This window comes from Clytia hemisphaerica, unplaced genomic scaffold (assembly GCF_902728285.1).
Source record: "Clytia hemisphaerica strain Z4C2 unplaced genomic scaffold, Clytia hemisphaerica genome assembly, whole genome shotgun sequence".
NCBI classification, from domain to species: domain Eukaryota; kingdom Metazoa; phylum Cnidaria; class Hydrozoa; order Leptothecata; family Clytiidae; genus Clytia; species Clytia hemisphaerica.
In genome coordinates this window covers 51,710-77,141 of record NW_027104529.1, presented here as the reverse complement: position 1 = coordinate 77,141, position 25,432 = coordinate 51,710, and the positions used below count along the sequence as shown (strand labels likewise).

Genomic DNA, 25,432 nt, shown 5'->3' with positions numbered 1-25,432 from the left:
TAGAAAAAATTTTGGGAGCAGATTAACAGCCACTATTGGTGTCAAACTTTCATCAAAAAAGGTAACTATATAAACCTAGTTTATTTCAAGTTTAGGATAGATAATATTGCTTTAATAAAGGTTAAAACAAGAGTTTTTGAATCTTTTCAAGGGCAGATTTCTGAATAAACTTTAAAAATGTTTCCTCAATCAGCTTGTTTTTTATATCTATATATACCATTCTAGGTCTTTTTAACCTGAGATCAAATTGTCATTGTTTTCAACACATTACGCTGAACTTCAGTGTAAGCTCTAAAGGGATGTGTGAAAAAAAACAATCTGACTGAATCTGACAAATATGCAGATCTCAATTTAACAAGGATTGTGACCGTTTCAAAATGGGGAAATCCCACGACTTGTTCGACAGTATACTTGTTCGAAGGTGCATTTGTTCGACAAATCTTAAGAAATGTCGAACTGATGCGCTGTCGAACAACTGATCGCTTAGTTGTTCGACAGACCAGTTGTTCGACAGTTACTTGTTCGACATCCACTTGTTCGACGGTATGGTTGTTAGACACCCACTTGTTCGACACTCATTTGTCGAACAAGTGGTCTGTCGAACAACTAAGCAATCAGTTGTTCGACAGCGCATCAGTTCGACGGACCAGTTGTTCGACAAAATAAAACAACGTAAATGAAACGAGGCCCGGAAAACCTAGGCCCGGAATTATCGAGTTACCAAAATTCGAGTTAGAAAATTTTCGAGTTAGCGATTTTCGAGTTAGCTAAATTATGATGAAGTGAAAGTTATGACGTCACTTAACTGTTACTTGCTTTTCCATTTTCCCAAAAGGTTTTTCGAGTTAGCAATCAACTCGGATTTCATTTTTCTCAAAAAGCATAGAAGACTGTAGGAGCCCCCCCCCCTCAGCGTCACCCCTAATCACGCCATCACGCAAAAAAATTTTCTCCATCACGCATCACAAAAATCGCTAAAATTTGTCATCACGCAGAAAATAGCGAAAAATAGCCCAAAATCACGCATCACGCCTCAAATTTTTGCCCTATCACGCATCACGATAAAATCTTGATCACGCACGCCATCACGCCAAAAAAAATCTCTAATCACGCCATCACGCAAGAAGAAAGTCCCAATCACGCCATCACGCAAACCGCTGGGGGGCCTCCTGTAGTCTTGTTAGCTATCTTGGGAAGGATTTTCACATCTGAAAGGTTTAGATTACGGAATTTTGCAAGACCGCGTAAAGGATTTTGCAGCGAGGAGTCTGGTAAACCCAGCAACCTCGCTCCCTGCGTACGCCTGCGTATTATTAGCTTTTTATATGCTTGCAGATAGGGCTGTCGATTATGTGAACGATCACTTGTTCGACAATTAATGTCGAACAAGTGGGCGTCGAACAAGTGGGTGTCGAACAACTATAGATTATCGAACAAGTGGGTTGTCGATCAAGTGGGTTGTCGATCAAGTGGGCGCCCATTTGTTCGACAACCCACTTGTTCGACAATTTTACGAAATTGTCGAACAAGTGAGTTGTCGAACAAATGGGTTGTCGAACATGTGACATATCACCTTCAAAATCAAAGGACTGGAAATAACAATAAAGTGTGATTGTGTTTAGAAATAGGGTGCTTTATAAAAAAAAGTTCAATTTTTGACATTCAGCCTGTAACAAGATCCTTGTTTAATTTTCAAGTGCCTTCAGAGGTTTACCGTACACGTAAGAGAATTATTGCCATCTGTTATCAGGTAGTTACACTTTTTTTAGATGAAGATACCAAATCACAAGTCTCAATACATATATAGGTTAAAAATCTAGATTTCAAAAGTTACGATATTTTAATCTCAAATTGGGTTTTCGACCCTCTGATCCCTTGAAACTTGCAAAACCTAATAAAATTTTTACTTTTGATGTGATTTGAAATCTACATAAAAAATGTGACGGATGATGAGACAATTTGCTTACATGATGCCTGGGAGGGCACTGACTTTAACAGCCAACAGGGCCGTGCCATTGCTGTTTGAAAGTTATTTTATTTCTACCTAAAATTGTCTGGAATAACCAAAAGTTGACCCTGTCAGATAAAGATCTTGAAAATTAGTATATTAGAGACCCTGTCATAGCCATATTAAAATTAAAATTTTCAAAATTTTGAGGACACTAAGATTTTGGTCTCGGCCTCTAATGTTCTAAATCATTTTATATTTTAACTTATTTAAACAATAATAATAGTATATTTTATCTTAGATTTATAGTAGGTCCACATCAGTGGTTTTTCACTGTCTGCTAGTTTGTATTGACCTTCTTTACCAAATAAATTAATAATAATAATAATAATAATAATAATAACATAAGCAAAAAGCTCGTACCCATGTCTATTTTTAGCTGTTAAAGCATAATAATTTGAGTTGAGTTCTTTTTCAGGACATGAAACTTGGATATACAAAATCTACTCAAAATTCTGCTTCCACTGATATATAACATGATAGGGTTATTTTCAAGTTAATATTCCGTTTTTTTTGGATTTCGGCCTAAAAATGACCCATTTTTGGCCAAAAAAGTGATGAAACGCTAAAAATCATAAATGAGAAATATGTAATTATTTCCCTGAATTTGTAAGAAATATTATATTTTAATGTAAAGTTGTCAGAAATACATACTAGAATGAGAAAAATAAACTTAGAAAGTTAAAACATGAGCTAAATCCTAAAAAAAAACCGGGTTTTTCCAAAATTAGCCTACGAAACATTTTGATCAAAAATGAGAAAATCCACCTTGCAGGACCTCTATTTCATTGTAATTCTGCATTTTTGACTCCATTTTTTGCATATTCTGATATACTCTACCTATTTGAAGAATTTTCAAGCAAAGAAATCTCAATTCAAGTACAAATTTGACGAAAAGTTAGGGGAATTTTGACATAGGCCCAAATTTTCCGTCACGGTGTGACAAAAAACTAAAAAGGGCTAGAGAAAATCTTGTGGGTTGATTTTTGAATTTCTTTTTTAGGTTTCTGATTAACACTATATGGTTGATGTTTCATGGAGAAAATTAAGACCTGATTCCACTCTCAAAGATTTTTATAGGCTATTGAAAATTTTCCGTCACGGCGTGACAAAAACCCTGACCTAGTACTAGTCAGTGAAAAAATGGATTTGAAAGCCTCAAATCATAGATTAACCAGTCCAAGTCCAATAGAAAGTTGACTCAGCTTGCAAAAGAGGCCTTTTGGTTAGTTTTTTGAATCTATACCTGAAAAAAAAACCCTGTAATAAGGACATCATTCCAAAGCAGTTTTTTCAGTACCGTAGCAGCAGGCTCAGATTTAGCCTATGTTGATTTTTCGGGAACATATGCATGTTATATATCAAATTGTCGGAAATTTTATGTAGATTTCAAAAATGGTTAAAAGTAGGAGTTAAAAATGAAGTCAATGAGAAGAAAATGCAAAACTTGATGATTTTTTTCTCCTATTTTGGCCTGCGATTTTACAAAAACCTAAAAAATGCGATAAAAAATTTCTAAAGCGAGGTTAAGCTCTATTTTTTTTTTGCTTTTTGCTACAAAATACCATAGCTTCCCATAAAAATAGATTTGAAGACCTTCATTTTTTGACATTTTAAAAATTTTTGGGTACGAGCTTTTTGCTTATAGCTTCATATCTTCAGAGCCTAAAAAATGACCCTGACCAATGGCACGTTCCTGTACCCAATTTGGCCTATGCTATGTGCCCCAGGAAATGATGTCATTTAAGTAATGAATTATTCTTAGCCTGGGAATTCAAGCTCATAATCTTAGAAAAACACAAATGAATACCTCACCTCTCAAAGTTCTAAGATTATAGAGCTTGGTGCAGGTAGATTTAGTCTGACACAGAATGTTATAACATATAAGCAGTCTGTGTGTGAACCCTTGTTGACAGACTTTCTGAACTTTGGAAACTCAGGCAAACACACATAATCAATATACCATAAAAACTCTTTCACAAGCTCTAAAGACTTTCAAAACTACTAAAAACCACATCAAAACATCAGCCACATGTATTTAGACATCCAGCCAACAGCCATTTTGTTTCTAAATGAATCTATGTTTTCATTTTCATTTGTTTTCCTGTTACTGCATAGTCAGCTTTTTCCATAAATTATGCGCGCATATCGAAATTATAAAAATGCGCGCGAAAGTACTGCTAAGTAATACGCCGAAAGCTGGCCAATCAGCTCGAATCTGCATTGCAGGGAAAAATTCTTGTTAAAAAAGTGTTGTACTCAATATTATTAATAGCTTTTTAGCATTGGAAAGAGCATCTGTCATTATAAAAACACTGGTCTGGTAAGGCTTTTGTCTCCTTTTATTGTTAAAAGATGGAGCTTACATACCAAAATCGATTTATTTTGCTTTTTGATAATGTGATTAGAAAATAGACCAATCCCAAGAGAAGATTTTGGTAACATGATCAAAAAGTATGCAAATCGCAACTTGTCTTTTGTTTGTATCAAAAGAAAATAGAACAAAAAGCTAAAACGATACATTGCTAGACCTGGGTTTTTTATAATGACTATGGGAAAACGAAAAGCCTAATTTAATCTGATTAATTTTGCATGAATTTTTTCCATTTTAGGTTTTTGAAACTGAAATATTTATTTATGATTATTGAAATTTTGGATCATTAATTTTTTCTTATTTTTTGCATGAAAGTAGGGTACCATCACTGGTAAAAGATGGCTGAAGCAGATTTCAACAAAAAAATTCTGTTTGCTCAAAAAACGAATCTTTATCTATAAGAATCGCTATTTATAAGCATATATCAATGTTCTTAGCCAAATTACTCTATATTTTGATGAGATGGATGATTTTTGCTCATGAAAGCATAACAATGAAGAATATTTGTGTTTGGACATAAAATTTTGGTTGCTAGATGTGTTTTTATAGAACAATGGGCCAAATTCGATATTTTTCATACGCATTAAGGGAACAGGAGTACCAAATACTTAGTTTTTAGATTTTCTTGAGATTGGCTCATTCATTCTTTATAATGTTTTGCACAAAGGTGAATAACTATAAACCCTCGAATGTGACGGAACCCGATTTTTGAAATAAAAAAAAAATTGGGGGGAGAATTCCAACCAAAAAAAAGCCTAAAAAAATGTTTTTTAGACTTTGTTGAAAACTGGATCATTGAGTTTATCTGATTTTTTTGCACGAAAGTAGGGTGAAGCAAATTTCACAAATTAAAATTTTTCGCCTTTTAATAATTGAATCTTTATCCATAAGAATCACTATTTGTGAGCTTAGATCAATCTTCCTAACGAAATTACTCAAATTTTAGATGTATTTTCAACTTCCAACCCAACCAACTATCAAATTTCCCTTAATACCACCCAATCAACCCTCTCCCTTAATACCACCGAATCCCATCAATCAATGATGAAAACAAACGACAAATTTTAATAAATCGTCACTATTTTTGTTCTGAATGATTGTTTTAACGGTCACGCTCGCGTAGATATCAATTATATGTGTTAAATTCATAACCAGGTAGGTCCATAAAATTATCGCTTGTTATAATTGCCACTAAATGAGATGTTGATGAGATGTTGATGGAATTTAGTATTTTTGATAACTCGTTAATTCTTATCCTATTAATTTTCAAAATATATTCACTTTTCAACAACCTTTTTAGATAGCTTGACTATACTCATTTTTTAAAGTTTGGGCCAATCTCCCATTAACGAAACGGGGGACAATTCTATTTTAATGGTTTTTCAGAAGTTTCTTTGATTATTTAAATACTTGACGAACTACTATTTTATGTTTAGTGCTTCTCTGCACACGAGGTATTCAAAGCGGTCAACAAATCGCACTCTGCATTGCTCAATGAGGAGCAGTTTGAGCAAGCGTCAGCCTTCATTGTATCTCAACTGGTCGAAAAACATTGCATCGAAGAAGAACATCACGATGACGATCACGACGACCACGATCACGACCACGATCACGATCACGATCACGAAGAAGACTTACCGAAACCAGAATACTTCATTGAAGAGATTTTCGAAGCGTATGGTGAAGAAAACAAGACGGGTATTTCGCCGGAAAAGTTCAAAGATTTCTACAAGAAAGTGAAACTAGGTAATCAAACAGCGGAAGACGATCACGTCGATCACGACGATCACGACGAACATGAAGGACATGATCACAAACGAAGACGAAGAGCTAATGATGATGAACATGCTAAATACAAAAAGGTTTGTGTTTTTTAGAATATTTATTGTAAAGTGCATAGAATTCTTCAATAAACACGGCAGGAAAGCCTTACTTCATTCCTTTTTTAACATTTCAGTGCTATTCAGCTGAACAGATTTTGGAGATTTATGGCTTAACAAAAGGGTCGATGATCAATCAAACTAAGTTCAGTGAGATTTGTCCCTCACTCATCCAACAATTGGACAGTGGTGTGTGTGCCAGTTCTGAGCAAACTACCAAAACACCAACCACGGAGCACCACGATGATGAAGAGCCTAAATGGAGACGTAAGTTTTCCTAGCAACACAACACACACATCTTCAATGCTTGATTAGTTTGTAAATGTGTTTGCCATGTTTTTTATTTGTTGTAAATTTACTCCCTTTGTCTGATAATATTCAAAAGTTGACTAAGCTCTTCACATGACATTAGGTTAGTAAATAATATATTGCTTTGACAAAGACCTCTTCTTTCGTTAAGCGACTGGCACAGTTCCGGTGCGCAAGTTTTTGGGTTTAACCTCCATGCTTGGTCATGAAAAAGACTCCCAAAATGGTATTTGGTACTTTTCTGCTTAATGATTAGCATCGAGGGAGATCGAGTGGATCGACCTCGACTGCTATCTCAAAACTTACTGACTACTTACTTTCTTTCGCACAGCATGGATTGGCATGATCGTTTCCATCACCATAATCTCTCTTGCATCACTGGCCGGTGCTTGCACCACACCTGTCACCCACAAAAGGTGGTTTGAACTTCTTTTGGTCACCATGATAGCGCTGGCTGTTGCAGTGATGATCGGTGATGCAGTTCTCCATCTATTCCCCCACGTAAGTTATTCTTCTCGCTCTTTATTCACGTTCAGGTAGATTTTCGAGTTCATACTGAGTTGACTATAAGCATAGTTGGTGAAATCTTAGTGGCTCAATTCAGTGTTAAAAGTTAGACGAGACTTCGGTGAAAGAAAAATATTTGGGCTAAAGAAAGCCTTTAGACTTGGCAAACCTTTATCAGATTACCAGATTTTTTCGATCAATGTTTTCTTCAAAGTAATCTCTATGGCTTGAACTTTCCTTTAAAATTCCCCAGCGACTTTTTCTCTAAAAGTCTGAACTTTCAATTTTCTTGTTCCATTTTCTTTCTCAAGAAAATATATTTTCAAACATTTTCAAAGCAAAATTTATCGGATAACGAAATGGAACATAAACTTGTTTTCTGACGGCTAATTTTTTAGATTCTCATGTACTGTAATAGATAGCTCTTAATCAGGGGGGGGGTACTAGGTTTGCGAGGTGACATGTCCGAGCTAAAAATCGAAAATCGACCCTTAGAGAGAGGAAATTTCGATTTTCGTGAATTTTAAACCCTTAGCCTTACGGAGACTAAATTTGACTTTTAAAGGTTTTTGTGTACCCATTTGAGAGACTTTCGAGGGTGTGAAAAAGGACCCTTATGGCCTCGCACATATTTTTTTTTTTTTTTTTTTTTTTTTTTTTTTTTTAACATTATTATTTCCTTGATCTCCAAAAATATTGGTTCTTCTTACAAGAAAAGTGTTATATAATGTATATGCTGTGTGTATAAAATATATAAATAACTAACAACTCGAACAGATACGGGAAGAAGGACTCATCGGAAGGAATAAGGAAAACTAAGTGAAGTTCGGAATCAGAATACTGAGATATGACGTTTGGAAGTTTGTTCGATTAGTAATAATTAAACTGGATAACGGCTTGTTCGCAAGATAGTCGTCCTAGATAAATTATGGCAGACAGTAAGAAGTAAATAAACTATTCTTAGATAAATAATATCTCGTAAATATATTATGATTTTATATAGGCCGAGGACTAGGCATAGAAACAAGATTGTGAGAAGTGTGAAAAAAAAAAAAAAAAAAATATTGTAGTTAATTCGATGAGGCGTTTGGGTTGAGGAATGTGATACATCGCTAATAGAATTAATGCTAAATATTAAAAAAAACAAAAAGACAAAAACAAAAAAAAACACAAAAAAAAACAACATATATTAAGCATAAATGTAAATAAATTTTAAACTAATTTAAAGCTCAATGTGTCAAAACCTAATGTAAGCTTCAATGAAAAGGAAAGGATGGAGTTAGGTTAGGATCCTGAAGTAGTAAAACATTAGAATTCGCAATATTGTCAAGAATATAGTTATTAAGATACTTAGGTAACTTCGAATAGGTGATTATTGAAAAATTTCAAGGATTCAATGATTTAGCTAATGCCCTATCAAAATAAAATTTCCAAGCTAGATTTGCAAAGCTATCTTTTGATTCGATATGCTTTATGTTAATAGGTAAATCATTAAAACATGTAGCACCCTCGTGCTCAAAGGTACCAGCCACACGATTTCTGTTTTCAACATCATGCAGAATAATGTTTTCAGAACGCAGCTCTCTGTCAGGGTTGGTTACTTTGGATAGGCGTAGGTAAGATGGCCAATCGGGGTTATGGAGTGCGCTGTGTACGGTTTTTGCCATGGTGAAGTCGATCATTTCGGTGACGGGTAGCCATTTCAGCTCGATAACATCTTTGATGGAGGCGTGGCGCTTCAGCACAAAACCAGCCGCGGCGTTCTGAACTTTCTGCAAACGTTTTAGTTGGTATTTTGCAGCATCTGAAAGTAGCACAGATCCATACATTAATTTGCTGAGGACCAAAGACTCCGCTAGCATTTTACGTTGGTGCCAGGTTGTGATGTTTTGAAACTGTTTCAAGTTACGTAGTTTAGCAAAACAGCACTTTAGCGTCTGATTAACATGCTCAGTCCAATCAAGATGCTCGTTGAATTTGACGCCGAGAATCTTGAAGTTCTGGACTCTTTCGATGTCTTGGCCGGCACTTTTTATCTCGGTGACCAAGTCAGCAAGCGAGTGGCGTTGTGCTAGCTGTCTGGTTGAAAATACAGTCATTTTTGTTTTCTTAGCATTCAAACAGAGATTATTTCGGTCCGACCACTGGTTAATGTTATCGATCTCTATCTGTACGGATTCGATGGTGTTCTGTATCTCTTTGATTTTTGCGTGACGTAGTAGTGTTGTATCGTCAGCGTAGAGAAGATAGGTACTCTGACCATTAGTGTTTATTGTGGTAATGTATAAGTTAAACAGAATAGGGCCGAGTATACTACCCTGTGGAACACCAAACTGAACGTTTAACTTGTTAGACGATTTGTCGTCGATCTGAGCGTACTGTTTACGGTTGGACAGATAATCACCGATAAGAAACAAGACTTGTCGGGAGAAGCCAAGATTGTTGAGATGCTCCAGTAGAATACGATAATCAACTGTATCAAAAGCTTTCGAGAAATCGGCAAAAATCGATAAGGTCACTTCACTTCTACTCATAGCAGTTTTAATATCATCTTTCAGTTTAAGTAGAACAGTTGTGGTTGAATGTGATTTTCGGAAACCGGATTGACTGTCGAGGTAAATAGATTTCGTTTCAATGTGGTCTGTAAGTTGTTGAAGAATAACTCTTTCGAATACCTTGGATAGGATTGGTAGGATGCTGATGGGTCTGTAGTCGATTAGTGATTGGGGATCGTTGATTTTGGGTACAGGACAGATTCGGCTAATTTTCCAGTCGTCTGGAAAAGTTGACGTTGTTATACAGCTGTTGATGATGTGAGTCAGGGGTGATGCGAGGTATTCTGACACTGGTTTGACGAACTTTGATGGGATATTGTCTGGGCCGGTTGAGCAGTCCGATCTCAGTTTTTGGATGGCTTTAAGTACTTCGTCATGAGTCGCATGGCGAAGATGGAAGTTATCTGGATGATCAGGTAACTCGCGAATAAAGGATTTTGAGAGCTCTCCAGCATTCTTCCCCGTCGTGCGAACAGCAGTTGAATTGAAGAATTTGTTGATTTCGTCTGGATCGATACTCATACGTTTTCAAGCGAGGTGAAGAATTTTGTTGATGACATTCCATGATTCTGAGGAAGTTTTTATTTGCGAGAAGGTTTTTTAGAAACTTTTTCTTTGCGTCTCGGATATTTGATTTGAGATCGTTTCTTGTTTTTCGGAGTTGCTCCAGCTGTACGTCGTTTCGATCGTTTTTCAGACTCACTCGAAGTTCTTCTTTCTGACGCTGCAGGTTTCGTACATCTAGATCTTTCATCCACGGAGATGACGGGCGTGTCAATTTAACTTTTCGTATAGGTGCATGGCGGTCAATACACTCAGTGATTAGTTTATTGAGTGCACTGACCTTATCTGAGGTGTTGTCAAAAGCGTACACGATGTTCAATGGAAGCTCACGAAAATCGTTAACATAGCTTTCAAGTACAAGGCTTCGCTCGTCTCTAATGTATTTGTGTCGAGGTTCGTATCGAGGTTTATTGATTTTTAATATACAAAATGGAGAGTCATGATCGGATATTTCGTCACAGAAGACAACGTCGCTCGCGATCAATTTCGTATCAGTGTTGGTAATGACGTGGTCAATGAGAGTTCTCGATACGTGCAGCGCCCATTTTGCCTAAGTACCCCCCAGGCTCTAAATCTTTAATACTGCTAGTTAAAATGTTCAGAGCAAACTCTACTAGAAAGTCTTATTTCATCGGGTGAGCTTAGAATTTCTTCTGATATATTTTATTTCAAAAATCAAAAGACTTTAACGACCAATTACTAACAAAATCAACTCCTGTTTCTTTATACCTCTCACGCTTTTTTATCCTTCTCTTGTCTTTTTGCAGGCGCTAAACTTGCACGGTCACGATGATGGGCACGACCACGCTCACGAAGATGGCAACCCTCTTCTCAAAGAAGACTCGTATATCTGGAAGTCGTTGTTATTGCTGTTAGGTGTTTACATCTTCATGCAGTTCGAGTTGGTGATGAATGCACTAGGAGCTGGTCATTCTCATGGACAGGTAACAAACTTGACACACACCAACTTACTTGAGTGAGAGTGGATAAATTATTAAGAACTGATTTTAATAGCTCTTTTGACTGATCCATTTTGAATATCATTTGCTCAAGGATATTTGTATACCATTGGCAATAATCTTAAGCATTTTGATTGACTTCCGTATATTATGAAAAGTTTCTCTTGAAAAGATATGTTTCCAGATTTAAGAAAGATCTTTACGCTCTTAGTAATATAAGATGCAGTTCAAAGGGCTCTCGTTTTATGTTTTTTTTATGAATTATTGAATTCGCCCGAGTTTCTAACTTCTTAAGAATGAAATCGAAAAAAGGTATATTGCGAGTGGAATCTTTTATGCAGAATACACCTATCAACCCTTAGCCAGTCGAAACCACGACAGAGAAATGGCAACTATTGCCGAATGGGAAGGTGAAAAACTTCCAGAAATGGATAGAGTTTCCGAATCAGGAAGTTAACCAGTTTCCCGATCGGGAATGTGACCTCTGCGCACTCCGGAAATGGTCGTAGAAGGTAAATAACTGATGCATATTGTAAAAGAGGGTGAATAAATACCTTTCACCGGGTAGTAAAGAAAGCCACCGGGTAATCGCTTCTTAATTCTACTTTTCCCATTCCCAATTAAAAACTTCCCTATTGGGAAACTTTTTCTCGATCGGGAAACAAAAATCTGCTTTGTTTACAAAATTCTGTTTCCCGTTCGGGAACAATGAAAAGTTTTGACCAAAACGGGAAACAGAAAATTTATGAAATTTTCAATCTGGAAACAGTTTCCTTTTCGGGTTATTTTCACCTTCCCGTTCGAGAAATACTTCCCGTTAAGGCAATAGTTGCCATTTCCATGTAGTGTTTCCGACTGTTAGCGGTGCGATCGGCTTCTTTTAATGGGAAATTGTAATGAATTTATATGGAAAATATTTTCTCGGCGTTTAATCAAAACTTAAGTTAATCTGCTGCTAGTCCACTTTTGATCAATCGGTATTTTTGATACTGCGGAAGACCCAAACATAAAAATAGCATTTTCACTTTTCAAAGGATTTAGTTTGTATTTAATTAAAATTTTTTGCTTTATTTCTTCTATGTCTGAATTAGTCGTCGAGCTTGCTAGACTAAGTCAAACGTATAAATGTTTTCGGGTTATTCCATGATATGTTCTCGCCTAAAAGCTCAGAAAAATCTCTGAACTCGTAAAGGTATCATTTTCTAAATACCGAATCTCGTAAAAAAATAGCATTTTCACTGAATACAGTAATCTCGTGAAAAACAGCATTTTCTAAATCTCACCGAAACAGCGATCTCGTAAGAAAGGGCCTGAAGAGTTGATTTTAGAAATCCATTGCCTTGAAATGTTTTCATTTATTTTCGTTCAACCTAACTATGAGTGATAAGTTTCGCAATATATCCTGTTGTCTAAAATTGCCAATGGTACACATGTACAGTACACATCCTGCTTTAATGAAGATGATTATTAATTAATACACAAAGGGAATCGGCGTTCAACCGGCGGTAATGGTTTTCTTTTCATAACTTCTAGGTTGCCGACCATGTCATTTCTAATGACAATGCAAACGGTTCCCTCCCTATGAAGGATGAGAAGAAACCGACCACGTTTGAGTACGCGGATAGCACACCGAAGAAAGGGTTGCGAATGAAAGATTTTCAAACCGTTGTGTGGATGATCATCATTGGCGATGCTCTCCACAACTTTCTGGATGGTGTTGCCATAGGAACCGCCTTCACCGACACGGATAAATCATACCTTGGCGGAATCAGCACCTCAATCGCTATCTTTGCACACGAACTCCCTCACGAGCTTGGTGAGTGGCTTGTTCCATGAATATTTTTCCTTTTATTCTGTTTCTAAAATTGCAAAAGTTTAATCATGCAAATAAGGACAGTTAGCAGGCATTCAATTTATTTGTTCTCTTCACTCAAGCTCAACGTCAACACTTATTTACTTGCAGGAGATTTTGCAGTTCTCATCAGCTCCGGGTTGTCTATCAAACAAGCTTTAATGATGAATTTTCTATCTTCCTTGACGGCCTTTGTGGGAGGTTTTGTCGGAGTAGCAATGGGGCTCGAATGGAAAGCTTCACCCTGGATTTTCGCAATCGTTGCAGGCCTTTTCATCTATATTGCTCTGGTTAATATGGTAAGACCTTGTTGCATTGAAATAACATTTTTGTTTTCAAGATAAAAATGCCACGCCCCGATAACTTAAACGGCATATCATTTCTCTGCGGGAGACTAGCTTTGTATATCTGGAAAGTTGCAGTATCTATAAATATTTTAAAGATGCCTCGTCCATCATTTATTTATAGTTGCCGGAGATTTTACACAGCAACGTTCTGAAGACTCGCAAGGTGTTAACCATCGCATTAGTGAATGTTGGTCTATGGATTGGTTTTGCTATAATGTTCATTCTCGGTGTGTACGAAGATGACATCAAGAGTTCACTTTAAGCGTGTAAATTCAAGAGAGAGAGAGAGGGTCTTGTCCGAGAAGCTGATGAGCTTTTTGAAAAGCCACCACACCCACACCCACAAACATCAGTGATATGGTGTTAATGTTTGAATGAGCTTGTTAGAGCGTCTGTTTCTCTTGCACGCAGAAGAGCACTACTGCAAGAAATGATCCACAAAACAGTTGGTATCTTTTCGGACATTGTTATCACTATAACAGCTATGCAACTCCATACTCGATAACACTCGAAGGTTTTAAACTAAGTATACGTTTTATTTATAAGAGAACAATTTCTTTAGAACACACGACTCGACAATAGTTTAATTGTTTTAGAACAATATTGTTTCTATTTAGAAATGTACGAATCGAAAGCTCAGCCTTCATTTACTGGTTGTTATATATAAAGGTTGTTTGGGAATATTTACAACTCAAACATTTAAAAAAATTGGGAATTCTCATTCACGAGCGTTTGCAAAGTTGAGAAAATAAGAGAATGTTTTGTCAGGAAACTTAACTTGTTAAGGCCTAAATTTTTTTGAGAAAGCTTGTTCCAAACGCTCTTTTGTCTTGTGAAGAAATTTTATTGCGTTCAATTACAGGCTGAATGCAAAAGATGACTCTTTTCTGTTTAAGAAATTTTATAATATTTTGTTATACATAATCGTTATTGTTGTAAAAAAATGGAGGTGGTTTAGAAATTGCAAATTCCTCGGAACCTTTTACCATACCGTAAGATCATTTTACAATTTTCCTGAAGGTGCCAATTCTCTTTCGATAACTTTTGTTATATATTAGAAATTAACTTACTGACCAAATGTTCAACCACTTCCATTTTGTGGCCAAGATAAATATAGGTTTTATGTAAGATGTACACATACTCGCATCTCGATATTTTCAATGCATTTCCACAATAATTTTTGTTAAGTATGCATTATTATAAATTTGAAGCAAATATTTGCAACTTCCTAGTATTACATTCTAAAACTTATTCAATGCTTTTCTCGAGAGTCTTTCTGAGAGCACCCCCCCCCCCCCCAGTCGACCCTCAATTCACGTATTCACGCACAAAACTTTGCCAATTCACGTACAGTATTCACGCGCGAAAGAAACCATTTTCACGTTCACGCGTCAATTTTGCTTTTATATCTTTGGTTAAAACCATAGAATTATTATGAGATAGAATGAATTCATGCTTTTTTCCTCAAAATGAAGCGTGTCTGTAAGGGGTCCCTTAGTTGCAATGGGAATTCAGTTGCACGTGTGCAATGATAATGTCATTTCTTTGTTCTTATCGTATTTTAATTGCATATTTTCTCATGCTTGATTGGATTCTTTTGAATTCTCAAAAAATTATGCACATAATTTGATTATTTTCTACTGGAAATTTCGGACACTTCGGTCCCCTCAATGCAAATAAGAATTACATATTTGAAATCAGCTCATTTTATAGATTCACCAGTGTTGAAAACTATTTGAAAACGCACTTCTAAGAAAAGAAATCTGGATGTCAAGTTTTCACCTAAATTAGTTAAATTCTTTCCGTATAGACTAAAATCGATTTTTTAATTTTAGGAGTTAAAATCGATGGAATCACTAAATTTCAGCTCCTAAAATTCCAGATTGTAAGCTAAAATAAATTTGTAAATATCAATCGTTTTCCAAAACTAAAAATTTCGAAACTGAAAAAAATACCGTGCAAACATACCCTTATAAAAAGATTTCTATCCACGCATCAGATTTTGAGAAACTGTTTTTACCACAAATAATCACTTTTAACAAAGGGAATTTGATTAGATGATGAAGTAGCCAAAGTGAGATACAGGGTGTCCCTAATTAAAGTATCGAGTTTGAACATGCGATTGAGTAGAAAAGTTTGTGTGTGTTATCGCTAAAATATAAGAACGTTCACACAGGCTTATTACAAAAGGTAGTTACAACTTATAAATTAATCGTAATGACAAAGAAAAAAGAGGGAGAGCTTAAAATACAATTTTGTGAACACGCACATAAAACTTTCTACTCAAAGTTGTGTTTCGACTCGATACTTTAATTAGGGACACCCTGTATTATTCTATCTGATAACAGTTCACTGTTAAAACGACTTTGACCTTATTGGGCTTTAGCCTAATTTAATTACCTTTAATAACCTTTTTATGGTTTCTTTATAACCCTTTAAGTGGCAATTTCGTATATGTCAGACGTGGGCTATGTAGGAGTAGGAGTCCTGTAATGCCCAGTTTGAGTTAGAAATCGTCATTTTTGTCTAACTCGTAGGAGTTGAATTGGGCTTCATGGTCAAGCAAAAAAGAAAATCAAAAGTGAGTCTTCTGAGTCTTTCCAGCGAGATTTTAAGCCAAAAAGTAAAAAAAAATGCAAAAATTTAACAAAAATCCACTTTTTAAGGTTTTGACCGTTTTTTTGACCATTTTTGGTCAACAAGCGATCGAAGAACCTCCAAATTTAGCCCTGCTTTACTTGATCCGGTTCCCCAGCAAATTAATATGAAGTTTCACCATTGGGCATCTTTCTATCATCATTCAGGTAGACTGCTTTAATTCCCCTTATCTACCCCCTTTACAGCTACCCAACCCACCCTTCCTAAATTGGGCTATCCATATAACTATAAACGAGCTTCTAACTCCTTCTAGATCCGGAAATATAAGCCTTTAAAGTTTGAACTAGCTATTTTCTTTAAAAAACTTACCAAGGCGTAGATGGCCTGCCGTGTCTTCTTCTACAAAAACCAAGTCGAAATTCCAAGTCAAAAGATAACTCTGATGCACTCAAACGGAGATTTCAGCAATGGAAGAATAGTGACTTCGACGCTCTGATTCGTGAAGCACGCTACCTCCAAACTCAACTTGTGTTCCGCCAAGGCAACCGTACTTTTGAAGAAAAAGCGAAACACTTCCACGATTTAATGACCAAAGGTAAAGTCGTTCCTGCACTCCGCCTCCTCGACGACATCGAGTCAAGTGGTGTTTTAAACCTCACCAAAGAAACGCTGACAACGCTCCAAACAAAACACCCAAATGGACAAGAGTGTCATGAAGAATACCTACTGGAAGGTCCGATCGACAAAGTCGAGGGGTACATTTTCGAGAAGATCGATGGCACTTTGATAAAGAAGCTAGCTTGTCAATTGAAGGGAGCAGCTGGTCCTTCAACACTGGACGCTGATGGCTGGAGAAGAATTCTGACATCTGCCTCCTTCGGAAGCCATAGGTTAAACCTTTGTGATGCTATCGCAAAAATGTCGCGAAAGTTATGTCATGAGCCTGAACTTTGGCAAGACGGTTCGCTAGAGCCGTTGATTTCCAGTAGATTGATCCCCTTGGACAAGAACCCTGGAGTTAGACCCATCGCAATATCGGTGAAGTTCTTAGGCGGTTGATCGGCAAATCCGTCGTGACAGTCTTGAAACCGAACGTTTTAGCGAGTGTTGGTGATCTTCAGCTATGTGGTGGCCAGAAGTCCGGATGTGAGGCTGCAGTTCATGCCATGGGCATCTTTTTCAAAGAAGAGAATTGTGATGGAGTACTATTGGTGGACGCTGATAACGCATTCAATCGTATCAATCGCCGGGTGATGATCCACAACATCAAGATCATCTGCCCTCAAATCTCTACATATATCGGCAACACTTACTCATCGAATTCACGATTGTTCCTCTCCGGTGGGTTTGAAATCATTTCTTCAGAAGGAACCGCTCAAGGGGATCCGGTAGCAATGCCCCTCTACGCACTAGCTTTAGTCCCTTTACTGGAAAACATCAATTCGAGTGACATCAACCAGGTTGCTTATGCTGACTATCTAACAGCAGCTGGTAAATTGAAATCCCTCCTGAAATGGTGGACAATGCTTCCAAACGTCGGTCCATACCTCGGTTACTTCCCAAAAGGATCAAATCCAGGCTCGTCGTAAAACCGGACAAATATGAACTAGCTAAAATCATATTTAAAGAAACCAACAGCAAAATTACAAAAGACGGAAAGCGTCATCTTGGTGCAGTTGTTGGAACCGAAACATTCAAATCCGAGTACGTTAAGAAGTTCGTTCAAGATTGGGTCAAGCAACTGAAAGTCCTTTCCGAGATCGCTAAAGCATACCCCCAATCAGCATACTGTGCTTTTACAGCAGGGTTCGCACATAAGTTCAACTATGTCAACCGAACCATCCCAAACATCAAAGAAGAGCTGCAACCTTTAGAAAATATCATCCGACACCATTTTATCCCCGCTCTATGTGAAGGAAGAACCTGTAATGATCATGAGAGACAGCTTCTTTCTCTGCCTGTCAAGATGGGTGGCTTTGGAATAATCAATGTCACCGAGATGTGCGATCTGGAATTTCAACAATCTATCGAAGTCACTCAGAATCTTGTTCGTAACATCGTAAACCAGAACAAAGTCATCATTACATCAACCGAAACCAGTATTCCAAATACCGAATCAAAACTGTCGTTCAACAAGAGAAAACTCGAACTCTTGAAATTAAATTCATCACCAATGGAACTGAGAGCAATCGAAATCGCCAGTGCACACGGTGCATCAGCATGGCTGTCGTCACTCCCCACCAAGTCAGAAGAGTTCTCATCGACAAAAAGAGAATTCTTCGATGCAATCATGGATTTGTCATAGAACTCTGGATAAACATCAAATAAAACGGTGGAGAGCGAACTATTGTCTTTCCATTGTTTCAGAAAACAATCGATGTTCTAGCTTTGTCCGCAAAGGACAACTGTCATGGCGGCTCGAAGGTCCCTGATTTTGAATAATAATTAATAATCCCATTTCTAAAAAGTCCTGTAACTTCTTGTTTTTGTATAATTACCGGATGCAACTTTGAAAATGAAAGCAAGAAAGCTTAACGAATACATTTATGAAATGAATGTGAAAAAAACTTCATCAAACAAGAAAAATTGAGTAAAAAGCCTAGAATGACGCTGAAAATAAGGTTGGCAATATCTTTCCAATTTTTTCCTGGGAAGAGCTAGGATTGACATAGGTTAGACTGGGTATTTGGCTTCATAGTGATATGAAAATCTTTTGGAGCACGCGGTGGCACGGTGGTTTTAGCGAGGTGGAAGTTTGAAATTTTCTGGTGTCAACATTCAATTTCTTATACATAGCATGTTTGTCACATCTTTCTCACAGCTTGAAACGTCATAACGACATATCATTAGCAATCAATTTGATGCATTTAACTCTCTTGAGAGATCTTTAAGTCTTATTTGGGAATTGTATAGCTGTGTTTTGATGAAAAATGCAATAAAAAAATTTACGAAAAATTATTAGTGAATGGAGGAAGGTGAACAATAATGTCATTACTGCGGACAAGGCTAGAACATGAGAAATCGATGAAAAACCAGCTCGTTGTGTATCCAGAGTTCTATGATAAATCCATGATGCAATCTACCTTCGGTATAACTGGGAGATAAAAAATCTACCGAGCGACTATGTCTGCGGCTCCAAATTCAGCGTCGAGCATTCACTACAGTGCAAGGTTGGCGGTTTTATTCACATGCGGCACAGTGAATTGGTTAACATAACGGCTAATCTATCTGCAATTGTTTGCAAAGATGTTGAGAAGGAACCAATTCTTCAAAAACGTTTCGATCATGACTCTGAACTCCGCGCTGATGTTACACTAAGAGGATTTTGGCAGAGGCAACAGAAGGCATTTCTTGACGTGAGGGTTTTTTCCCCTTCAGCCAGAAGTTACCAAAACCAAAATCTTTGCTAGTGTAATGAAATAAATGGAGAAAGAGAAGAAAAGAAAGTATGTAAATCGCATACTCGATCAAGAAAACGGTACTTTTACACCACTCGTTTTTTCTGCCAACGGTGGAATGAGCACAGAAACTAAGCGATTTTACGCCCGTTTGAGCGAGCTTCTATGTGAGAAAAATAAATCTTCATTTTCGGAAACATATTTTTATGTAAAAAGAAAAATTTCTTTTAGTCTGATTCGGTCAGCTGTGGTGTGTTTGAGAGGCTCGAGGTCCTGGAGGCACCGCAAATTTTTTTTCCGTGAACGGCGACGGAAGTATCTTCGACGGTCAGAAGTATCATCTTTTGACGGCCCATTTTCCCTTTCCTATCTTTCACCTTATCTGTTTTTTCTACTTCTACTTTCTGAGAATTTCTCATTTCTGACTGAGTTTTCATACATTTCAATCATTTGTCCATCAATTTCGACCTGTCTAATTTTCGCACCGAGTGGGATTCGAACCACCACCAAAGAAAGACCTTCAGCTTCGGAAGCCAGCGCTCTATCCGTTGAGCCATCGCCGCACAACAAACTCACGCAATTCATAACATATTATACCGAACTGGCAAAAGACGGGGGTAATGTTATTATAATATGGGTAAAAGTACCCCTTTTTTAAACTGACTGAAATTCGAGCCGTTACTAGCAACCCTGCGGGGCCCAAGGCGCCGAGTATGCACCCGGCACAGTGACAAGCCGTTACTAGCAACCCTGACCCTACCTAATTGATTGGTAATGACCCAATACCCCCTGAACCACGGAATGAGGGATAGGAAAAATTAAAAATGAAACTTCCGACCGTCAAAAGATGATAATTCTGACCGTCGAAGATACTTCCGTCCGTTCACGGAAAAAAAATTTGCACCGGAGACACTCGCCTTTCGTTAACACCACTGCTGACGCAGAAGTCACAAATTTCATTTGTAATATTTAATTAAAGTTTTCAATAAGTTTTCAGTTTTGTTGTTTTTTTATTACTATATTTTATTAGACACGTATTTTTCAATACGTATTTTTGGACATTTTTGAGTTTTTCACACTGGTCTTTGCAGGGTTTCAGTTTCATGTTTGCCTTTTCTTTTTCCTCTTGGTCATTGCTCACTGTTTTTCAGATTTTTCATCTTAAAATATATTTGATTTCGATTATATGTAAAAAAAAAAAAAAAAAAAAAAATATTTCTAGCTAAACAAATTTAGTTTTTTTTTAACAAAAGAAAATTTTTGACGTCAAATAAACGCTTTTTTTTGTGACGTATATTATGAGCCGTCTGTAAGTGATCTGGGAAAAATGGACGTGTAAACCACCACTTAAACGCTATCAACCTTGAGTCTTGGTTTAACCCCTTGGGTTTTAAGGTTTTTAGTTTGTTGATCCAAAAGTTCTCTCGTGATAGAATGGTGTTTTTCAGCTAGCTTTAATTTCCTTCGATATTTCTTAGCTGTTCAATGATCGTAAATTTAGCATCTCTATTGAAATCATGTCCTTCCTTGTTGAAGTGTTTGCACGCTGGGATGGTGTCTTCTTTGGGATGAAGTGCATTGCTTCTGTGGTTGTTTAAACGGACGTTAAAGGGTGTTTTTGTTTTACCGACGTATTGGATCTGCAGATTGACTCTAGTAGGGTAGATGACGATTTGCTTTACAGTTGACATTGTGGATATTTTGAACTGGCGTTTTGTTTGTTGTGACACGAAACGTGAGGTTGTGGTTACTTGACGACAGCAAAGGTTAGGAGCAGTTTTTCCCTCCTGAAATTCATAAGAAGATTCAAAACAGTACATATTTCCCTTCCAAACACAGAACAATTTTCCTTCTAACATATTAGCAACTTTTCTATTCCTTTATAAGAACAGGGGCATCTATCAAAGCGTTAAACTTTTTTTTTTTTTTTTTTTTTTTTTTTCACATTTATTTGGCTTCAATTTGTACAAATTGCTCTTCCGCCTAAACTTAAAAATGAAAATGAAAATACAAAAGAATAAATAGAATAAATAGAATAAATAGTTATAAATTTTTATTAAATATATAAGTTTAAAAAGGATAACAACGACCCAGAGGCTAAACGAGGCTAGAAAGAAGACTTGAGAGTAGTGAAACTACCGGAGTTGAGTAATGATTGAGTAATGAGTATATTGAGTAAAATGGCAAAGAGTCTAAAGTGGTTGAAAAGGTCTAAATGTGTATATCTGCCTAAAGCAGCAAAAAATTTTTGTGATAAAAAAAAAAAAAAATATATATATATATTTAGTTAATCTAAGATCTAAGAAAAATAAAATAATGATAAATTAAGATAAATTATTAACTTAAAATAGCAAAAGAGAACACAAAACTCAAATCACTGAAATAGGCATAAGATTGCTAGAATCAGTGGCGTTGTGGGAAAATTTTTCTGGAGGGGCCAAAGTCAATTTTTTTAAATGGCGCCCCCCTCCCCAAATTTTCCAAAGTGGTGTCCCCACCCACCATTATCTAAATTTTTACTAATTCATTTGTGTGGGCATAACGAGGAAAGAAATATTTAGTGGAGAATAGTAGATTTATCTTTGATGGATGAATGGAAAAGGGAGAAATAGGCCTCCAACATGGTTGGGGCCCGACTAGAAAATTTTTGAAAATCGACTGCCAAGATACCCTAAATCACTAAATAAAAATAGACAAATTTTGACACTTGCTAGAGTGAAAAGAAAGTTAAAGAAACAAGGTGTAATGCGAGCGAAGCGAGCGAAAAAATTGATGTTTTATGATTTCAATATTGTTGTCAGCATATTGGTTTTGGGGCGCAGTTAGATTTTCATTTAATAATGCTATATTGTACAAAAAAAACTTGTAAAGTAGCTAGATTGCATAGAAGTTACCAATTAACTGTATTGCGAGCGAAGCGATCGAAAAAAATTGCAAGTATTTTAAAATTATCTCAGTAAAATTGGTCCTGGGCGCAATTTAAGGCGCATAAAGTATGATTGGGGCGTTTAAAAAAATTCTCTTTTGGCGCCCCTTGCTCTTCGGCGCCCCTTCAAAAAAGCTCCGCTGGGGGGGCCATGGCCCCCCCGGCCCCCCCTGCCACAACGCCACTGGCTAGAATAGGATAGTAATGTAAGAATGGAATTGGGGATCAAAGGTCGAAGTGTTGTAATAGTGACAGAAATTGGTATAAAAAATTGAACCTAGAAAAAGGACAGAATTCTAAGCTAAAAAATATGATCATAGAGACAAAGAGCGAGCTAATGATTTGTCAAAATAAAATTTCTTTGCCTCTGAATTAAATTCATCTAGAGTTTTCTAAAGATTTAATATTTCCGGCAAATCATCATAACATCGTGCCTGACATTGGAAAGTGCCATCATTTACAACTTTGACCAAAGATTCTTTATCTGTGGATCGAAGACCCTTACTTTGATCACAAAACTCAACTTTCAGATAATGGGGGTGGTTAGCATCACGACGGGATTTGTGAACAATTTTTGATGTGTTGAGCTCAAAATACTCTTTCACAGGTAACCATTTTAATTCAATCACATCGTGTAGGGTAGCATATCGTGATAGAACGTAACCAGCTGCTATGTTCTGAATTTTTTGTAGTCGATCAAGTTGGTATTTCGGAATCTGTGCAAAGACAACATTACTGTAATTCAGTTTTGATAGTATCAATGTTTCAGCAAGTGTTTTACGTACACTAAAGGGTGTGAAACGACTGAATTTTCGAAGAGAGCGTAGGGTGCCTTAGATGATTTAATGATACCGTTTATGTGTGTCGACCAAGTAAGATTTTCGTCGAGTTGAACTCCAAGTAGTTTGACATTGACTTTGTGTTCGATGGATTTCCCAGAGCATCGAAAGAGTAGACTTTGATTCTTTGGGTAATTCCTTATACGATTTGAATGGAAGATGATAAGTTGCAGTTTATCACTGTTAAAAAGTAGATTACTATCCTTCGACCAGGATCGAAGATTTTCGACATCTTTCTCCATTTCCTTGATAGTCTGCAATAAGTCTCTAACTTTGCAGTGCCGATAGAGGGTGGTGTCGTCGGCATACTGAATGCTACTGGATAATATTTGGTCGGAAAGTTCAACGACATATAGATTGAATAACACAGGGCCTAGTATACTACCCTGTGGAACTCCGAAAAACATAGATTTAATTGATGAAGTTTTATCTTCGACTTGGACATATTGCTTTCTGTCTTTTAAATAGCTCGATAATATCTGCAGAGAATCAATGGAAAAATTCATGTCTCGTAATTTCAGAAGCAAATTGGTGTGATCAATAGTATCGAAGGCTTTTGAGTAGTCTATTAGGATGGATATGGTAACTTCACTTTTCGCCATCGCTTTCTTGATATCATCCCTCAGTTTTACGAGTAAGGTTGTGGTGGAGTGACCTTTACGAAATCCAGACTTTGTTCACGGTCTAGTTTTCTGATTTCTTTGTTGATGGTTTACCCCTTGGTGCAGGTAATTCGTATACAGGGAGATTATTCCTGCTTGCTTGGTCGACCTTCGTGCCCATTCTGATTATCTTCGATGTTTTTCGGTGTGCGCGAATCTCTGCAAAACCACTTTGGATTTCCCAAAGAAATGGAAAATGAAAACATGAGAGATTTAAAATAAAAACTTGTAAATATAGATATAAATGTAGCTGATGTTTTATGTGGTTTTTAATAGCCTGGGAATCCAAGCTCAAAACTTTAGAAAAAAACAACAGATCACAAAAGTTCTAAAACTTCTGAGCTTGGTACAGGTAAACCATGCAGTCTGATATAGAATATTTGTAACAGTCTGTGTGTTAACCCTTGTTGGCAGACCTTGAAAACCCAGGTAGGTACACTTTTAAAATAGAAAAGCTTCTGAAAAACAATGGACGATTTTCCTATTAAAATACCAACTCGATTTTTCCTTCTCAATATCAAAGAATGATTCCTTCCAAAATCAACATCGTCAACAGAGTCAACAGAGGACCATTCCAAAATATAAATTTTTTGATTTTTTCTTTTAAAATGCTAAGAAACTCTTTCCTTCTAAAGAATCCGGGGGGGTACTAGGGTCCCGAGCTGGACGGGGAGGATGCCGCCCGACTTTTGACCCTTGGACCCTTACCGAGACTCAAAAGGAGAAAACAAAGGAAAATTTTGTGAATTTTACGACCCTTACTGTTACTGAAACAAATTTGACCAGTTTTGACTAAATTTCGATCTTTCCGGGGGTAAAAAGTTGGTGGGACTGAAATTTGATTTTCTGATTTACCTTTACGGACTTTGGAAATCCAAATCTTTCTATAATAGCTCAAACTAGATTCTTTTATGCAAGTATGAGTTTTTATGAAGATGACGAGTATTTGTGGATTTAGCTACTCGAAATTTTCTAACTCGAAGATTCTGGGCCTCTTTTGAAAATAACAAACCCACTTATCATTTAGCTAACTCGGAAATTGCTAACTCGACGTTAAACTCGGCAATTATATGCCTCGCTCGCTCGAGCACCGAAAAATCTGCACATGGCGAAAAATCAAAACAAACAAAATGGCGGACAAGCATGTTGGAAAAGTTTCAAAACCGACTTTTAAAAAGTGCAATCAAAGGTTCGATCAAGTTAGATCTATCTTCACAAGGGATTCAAGGTATGTTCAAGATATTTTATTGTATGTATATGATATCTTCATTTTCAGCTTTGTATACCTTTATTAACCTAAGTCTAAAGTTTAGGAGAATACAGAACCAACAAATCTGGCTCTTCAGACTCTTTTTTGCTGGGTGCATGTCACTAGTCCGACACTTTCTAGTCCGACAGTAAAATAGTCCGAATCTTAAAAATAAATTTACAATTTGGATGGCTTTTTTTACGACGTCACTTTTGTCCGAAAAGGAAAGATTTTAGAGTGTCGAATGTTGAATAAGGGTTTTTCACAGGGAATATATTAATAAAAGATTTTGACATAATTAGAAATAAAGGACCAACCAGGGTTGTAAATCACTAAAGAAGGGTCGTAAAAACAGCTAAATCCTATTTCTTGACTCTTGAAAGCCTATCCTAACAAGCTTCCCAA

The 25,432-nt window shown here is 36.7% G+C and overlaps 2 protein-coding genes across 2 annotated transcripts in view; both read left to right on the top strand.

Annotated features, from left to right (window-relative positions):
- The window catches only part of LOC136822190 (zinc transporter ZIP4-like), a 16,509-nt gene extending 1,917 nt beyond the window's left edge, over positions 1-14,592 (top strand). Inside the window, exons 2-9 of the mRNA XM_067078432.1 lie at positions 4-61; positions 5,819-6,244; positions 6,340-6,529; positions 6,903-7,072; positions 10,965-11,141; positions 12,690-12,972; positions 13,120-13,307; positions 13,477-14,592. Of these exons, the coding sequence (XP_066934533.1) occupies positions 4-61; positions 5,819-6,244; positions 6,340-6,529; positions 6,903-7,072; positions 10,965-11,141; positions 12,690-12,972; positions 13,120-13,307; positions 13,477-13,617 (1,633 nt within the window). The 3' untranslated portion in view covers positions 13,618-14,592. The remainder of the gene's footprint in view (positions 1-3; positions 62-5,818; positions 6,245-6,339; positions 6,530-6,902; positions 7,073-10,964; positions 11,142-12,689; positions 12,973-13,119; positions 13,308-13,476) is intronic.
- A 10,265-nt stretch (positions 14,593-24,857) lies between these two features.
- The window catches only part of LOC136822210 (WD repeat-containing protein 75-like), a 28,981-nt gene continuing 28,406 nt past the window's right edge, over positions 24,858-25,432 (top strand). The window contains exon 1 of the mRNA XM_067078452.1: positions 24,858-25,006. Coding sequence (XP_066934553.1) covers positions 24,909-25,006 — 98 coding nt within the window. The 5' untranslated portion in view covers positions 24,858-24,908. The remainder of the gene's footprint in view (positions 25,007-25,432) is intronic.